At 47.4% G+C, this 6000-nt stretch overlaps 1 protein-coding gene across 9 annotated transcripts in view; it reads left to right on the forward strand.

Annotated features, from left to right (window-relative positions):
* LOC106749331 (glucose transporter type 1) overlaps positions 1-5996 on the forward strand; it is a 34155-nt gene extending 28159 nt beyond the window's left edge. For 8 of the 9 annotated variants that reach the window (XM_014628681.1, XM_014628683.1, XM_014628686.1 and 5 more), the window contains one exon: positions 4743-5996. In XM_014628681.1, coding sequence (XP_014484167.1) covers positions 4743-4846 — 104 coding nt within the window. In that variant the 3' untranslated portion in view covers positions 4847-5996. Of the gene's footprint in view, positions 1-946 lie in introns of all 9 variants that reach the window. The other variant, XM_014628687.1, reaches the window with a different exon arrangement.
* Positions 5997-6000: the final 4 nt, after the last annotated feature.

The raw sequence follows: 6000 nt of genomic DNA on the forward strand, positions 1-6000 counted from the left end.
GATCGGGTGTATTCAATTCAATTTCGCACATCTTCACGTGATCTCCCTTTTAATTTCATTTCGCAAATAAGCGTACATTTTTAGCAATTATAACAAACGCTCATTATAAAACGAATAAAAATCAATGCGTGCGCTGACGTTGTTAACATGACTGCCACGAAGTCCTCAAACAAACTTACCGTGATGTCAAATTCTTTTTTGTAATTAGTTCCTCATATTAAGAAAACATATTTTGATACTTATGGTACTGATTTCTGGAAACTGATTAGTAAAACGTTTTGTGTTACCTTAACAAGATGAATATGTTAATTAAGATATATCTATGTACTTATTAACGTATTCCCCATGTTAAACCAACACAAAATTTGTTACTGTGTAGGTATAATATTATATTCCTATGTAATACTGCCACTTCCAAAAGCGTCAACGTGTTACATTTACGCAATATGTGGCAGTCAATGCGTCAAATTCGACTCCAAATCAATTGAATCTCTCATAGATCATAAATTCATTTAGTATACATTTTTCAATAGTTCATTCTCGAGCCTGATCACCTCGATCGTCACGATCGCGAATTTCACCGACGTCTTTCACATTCGCGTATTTTCGGCTCCATTCTCGAGAGTATCGAGCAACAAAAAAAAAACACGTCGAGCATTTTGCCGTTTACCGACGAGGCAAACGGTGAGTTTGAGGAGCAATTAATTAATTAATTAATTCACGTCGCGCAACGCGTGCGAATCGATACAGCAACGTCCGCCCAGTGTAGGAGGAATTGTTTGCCGTGTGTCGCTTTACCCGCGCGACCCCAGCCCCTCCCACCCCCTTCATCATTCTGCATGTTATAATGCCGTATATGTATGTTCGTAAGTTTCTCCTGATTTGTAGTCTCATTGTGGAACATCTGTTTTGAATTTATTTGCGAACGTTTCTTTTCTGCTTTCAGTATAATTCGAAAGTGCAGAGGCGTCAAAGTGCTGGTTATACGACAAAGTATACATTGCCGCTTCGCTACGAACAAGACACACACGAGTGTTCATATATATATATATATATATATATCGCGGGGACATTATTAAACCGTACCTTATCTACCTTTCGCGCGTTGCCAATAGTAAATTAGGACAACGTGGAGTGGATTTGAATAATATGAGACGACGGGAGATCGGTGCGACGCGCGCGCTCCGCGAAGCCACGTGTTATTATACATATCGAGAAATCGCGAGTTTCAGTCGATCTCCAACGACACTAAGTTCGTTCGAACGTTCGCATACAATAGGTGGAGCCACCTAATTAAGTCTACTCATTAAGTTCTTTTTCTCGCTCGTCTGTCTACGGAAAAAGAAGAAAAAAAAAAATCGAACTCCAGGCTAAAAATCCGAGGGTCTCGACGGAGGACACTTTCCTTCACTGACATTCACACTGACTTTACTTTCATTCTCACTCTGCGTGATCGTTTACGTTGACAAATTAAAAATCGTAGATCTCGTTCTCTCTCTCTCTCTCTCTGTCTTTCTATCTCTACTTCTATCTCTACTTTAGCTACCTTTCATTCACACTGCTTGGGTTAGGCACTCTCTCTCGCTTTCTCTTTCTCTCTCTTTCCTCGCGACATTACTCCAGGAACTCGGCGAATCTTCTTCCGAGCCTCGTTCATCACACTAGAGCTTATTTTTCTGACGGTGTATCTGTGTGCGTGCGTGCGTGTGTGGATGTGTGCGGGCGTGCGTGCGCGCGCGTACACAGTAGCTACTCGCGATAGCGTCGTGAAAATACATACCTGGTAACAGTGGAATTACGTAACACATACGAACGATCGGGAGTTTCTAAACGTGTCGCCCCCGGGAGGAGAGAGCAATTTCAAATTTCTCTCGACGGCGTCTCCTCCGCGCTGCACACCTCGTGACGCGAAGTGTGACAACGTGTTCCAGGATGATAAGCTCTGTGTATGGATATCTTACCCCGCATAGCGCGAGAGCTAACGTTAACAATGCTGCAACGTTAGCAACATTGCAACATTGCAGCAGTATTACTGCGAGCTTCTGGATTATATGGGACGTCTATACTTTTACTATTATCTCTTCCTCTCTCTCTCTCTCTCTCACTTTCTCTAATTTTCTCTCTCTCTTTTCTTTGTGCAATATATATGACAGTTTTCCATCCTGTGTGTATCTCTACACTGTCTTTGGACTTAGTTGACGCTACGTGTATAATCTTACGTAACAACAAGTTGGTAGACACTCACGTACCGCTTTGTTTTTCTACGGATATATATTATCGTACATACATTATTATTATCATTGTTATTATTATTATATATATTACTTATAATGCGCTATATCGTCACTGGCCTTTGTAGTAGTTTAAAGGAAGGCGGGCCAATTGCGAATTCCACACTCTAGACACACGCGCATACCGACGTAGCGGGCGATCCACGACGGAGGATCCGTCCGGCCGCGCGACGCATTATTCATCGAAAGCCGATGTACATATATACGTATACTTGGCGCGTTGTCGTCGTTGTTGTTATTGTTGTTACAGTTGTTATTGTTGCTGCTGCTGCTGTTGTTGCTGGCGCTGTTAATTTTGGTACGATTACAATCGTAACCGATTACAATCGACAACTCGATACTTATACTTTCGCAGCATGAGTGGTGTAAGGGGCATGCGCGCATGAATGTAATCTCTTTCTAGTTGCGTAGAAGAGCGAGAAGTTTTCATCCGAGAAGTTTGAAAGTCTTCTCGGGCGTATCTCTCCGCACCCCGGGAGGGTCGAACGCGGTTCTCGCGGACGTTCGGTTTTCGAGGGGAGAAAGGAAGAAACGAAGGGCGAACGAATCGTTTTCTCGGATCTCTCGTGCGTGATTGATTCGTAATCGACGCACCCGGTGGGGAACCGAGGGACACGAAGAAACGAATTATGTATTCTTACATTACCACGAACGAGTGTACACTGAATATCTCCCCGAATGAATCGATGGTCTTTCCACACGACTTAAGCAGGGACACAATGTCGACGGTATCGCCGTTATTTTTCCGCTCGAGCGGAGGGGTTCGCTCAAGGATATCCGCGATGAATGAGCGGCGGCAAGCGTTGAAATCACCTCGAAATTAGCGTTTCGCGATCACCGCCTAAATGAATCGGCCGACGACGCACACCCGACACCGACGCATCCGTACTTCGAGGCTCACACGAGTGAGATGACCCCCCGACCCTTCGAGCGCGATTCACCTTCTTTCTGGCCAGTTTCCGCAGATGCGCTTGAAATTGCATGGGATTAGCTCGAGGAGAGGCCGTCGAGAGTAATGGTTACAAAGAAGGCGCTCCCCTTTGTATCGCGCGCTGCGCCCGTAATTAACGTCTTCGTTTCGAGAATAATAATCGCCGAGGCGCGACGCCCCCGCCCCGTCTCTAGCTAGCTGCACTCTGTATTTCCGGGGGGACAAAAGAGACGGGGGATTATCGCGGGAGTGATCGCTCTCGAGCCCGCCACGCCGAGTTAATCCGACCGAGACGACGGCCAAGCCGACGACCCGCTCTCTCGGTATTCTTCCTCCTCGCCCGTGAGACAGCAGTAGAAAAGCTTGCTTGCCGTCTTGTACGAGATACGATATATGCATATATATACATACATACGTACTCTCTTAAGTCGAATCAGTGAAAACGTCACTGGTTGAATCGGTAAAACCAGTGCTGCACTGATAATTAGTGAGTATTCATTAATTTTTCGCGGAGACACTTCCATTCAGTTCTTTTGTCCCATTCGGTTCTTTTGTCTCACTCTGTCTTATACTTCACTGATTTCTACCAGCGAAAGATTCACTACAAATCGCTATTACGTATTGCTATATGCATCATGTAGCGGAAACTATACGTCATATGGTAGACAGACTCAGCCAGAGATTTCGAGTTCGAATCACATCGGGATAAGGGTGTTTTTCCAAATACGATATAAACTAAATGAATTAAACATAAATAAACAATACTTCAGGTAAAATCGCAGACGTCTTAAAAATGTAGTTAAAATAATAAAAAGTAGAAGGAAAGGCAGTATTATGGCTCCGCATTTGTACGATAACATCATCAACAGTCGTTATTTTAAATTGAGATCTGAACGATTACATTCGTCAAAGTGTTGTTTCATTGATTCCAGACGCAAAATTACGAAATATTTATTATTTAAGACGTTATTTCTAAAAATATGACGACGCTGTATAATGGGTTGCAGAGAAACCGGGATAGTAATGTGGCTTCCAACTAAAATAAATTTAAAAAATTGCCATACTAACGCCATTATGACGGACTGCAAAATAAATTATCCCATATGTCCAATAATATCCAATAACGACAAGAATTCGCTGCCTAATAATGGAGATATTAACAGGAGCCGTGACACCATCTTCTTCTCTAATAAACAATATCTTTATCACTGTTCCCGCAGTTAGATTTCCCCGATGAAAGCAGTCGTTGCTATGTGGAACAGACTTTGCGAAAATTTACTGATTTGCTATACTTATAATAACAGTTACAAATGACTATTGACTGCTTCTCAGTGGCAATACACTGATTGCACTTTCGAGAGTATGCACACGCAAACACATACCCGGACACACACATACACACACACGTACCTGTTTAGCGCGACATGCCTACCGGAAGTAGAATTTGACGAGTAATAAGACGTTGACACGTGAGCACGCGTCCCGAGAGGAACGCGTCGAGACTAACGTGCACCCCACAGTTGTGTTTGCAGCTGGATCCGAGCGCTCTTCCGTCGCTCCCGCTCAGCCGGAGAGACCACCGCCCCCGCTTCCCCCGCCACGCTTTCCGAACAGCGGTGTCTGACAATGGGAAACAGCTCCTCTTAATATCGGTAACCTAGTGATCATGAACGCGCCGATACCGCTGCCGCTGCTGCTCACCACCAGCAGCCTCAGCCTGGAGAACCAGCTGTACGAGATCATCACCGAAAGCAGCAAGGCGTGCGCGACCTTCCTGCGGAACAGTCTGCGCCGCGCGACCAGCCTCGGCTGGAGCGCGGACGACAGCTTCGAGAGGACGAGCGACATCCAGTGCAACGAGCAGTGACAAGAATGCGAGAACGGCCTCGGGGGAGGAGGTGCCTGAGACCGGGCAAGCGGAAGCCGGACATCGGGACGCGTCTCGTTCGACGATACCGACGGCACCGATCCGCTCGTCGAGCGAAGCTCCATCGCGACAGTTGACCTTTGACCGGCGCGGCCGACGAGAAAAGGAGCGTCCTTCGTTGGTCAGTCTCCCTCTGTCGGTCAAGAGTTCGCCGGGGATCGATCGGGGTGAAGGTCGTCGGGGGGGTGAAGAGGGCTCGCCTGATGAAATCTAAACGTAGGACGCTGGCTCGTCGGCGGGGGGTCAAAGTGACACGCGCGCCATGTCTCCGTGAACCGCGCGCCGGCTACCCCGATCGAGCCTGACGAGCTTGAGACGACGACCGGGCTGTTTCGTACGGAGGGATGCTCAGCCCGGGGAGGGTGTCGAGAGAGTGTCGGAGCGACGACGACGACGAGGCGGAACGACCCGGATCCTCGGCCGATCTTGCCGCCGAGCGAGCCTACGGGAGGAGACACCGCGCGTTTGCGAGAGAGAGGACGATGACACACGCGTGCAAGGCGCGCGCACTACGATCGACCGGTCGCTAGATTAACCGAAATGTTGCGAAAGTGATTTGTGCCTAGACGACGAATATGCTTGGGGAGAAAGGGAAGCAGGAGGAGAAGACGGAAGAGGGGGTAAAAAGGAGATATAACGCGTAAGGAAGGGAATCGCGGCAGCGATCGCGCGTGCCGCGAGAGTAATAAAAATAAGGGAGTAGAAATAGAAGGAGGAAGAAAAGGGACTCGGTCTCGGCGCGACACGTCGAAGGATATCGAAACGGAATCGGCGGGGCACGAGCGAGCCCGCGTCGCGGCCACCACCACCACCAGCCCTTCGTCCTCGGGCGAAGGCACGTGCGTGTGTGT

Source organism: Dinoponera quadriceps, unplaced genomic scaffold (assembly GCF_001313825.1).
Source record: "Dinoponera quadriceps isolate SergipeBrazil2010 unplaced genomic scaffold, ASM131382v1 scaffold3579, whole genome shotgun sequence".
Lineage (NCBI taxonomy): Eukaryota > Metazoa > Arthropoda > Insecta > Hymenoptera > Formicidae > Dinoponera > Dinoponera quadriceps.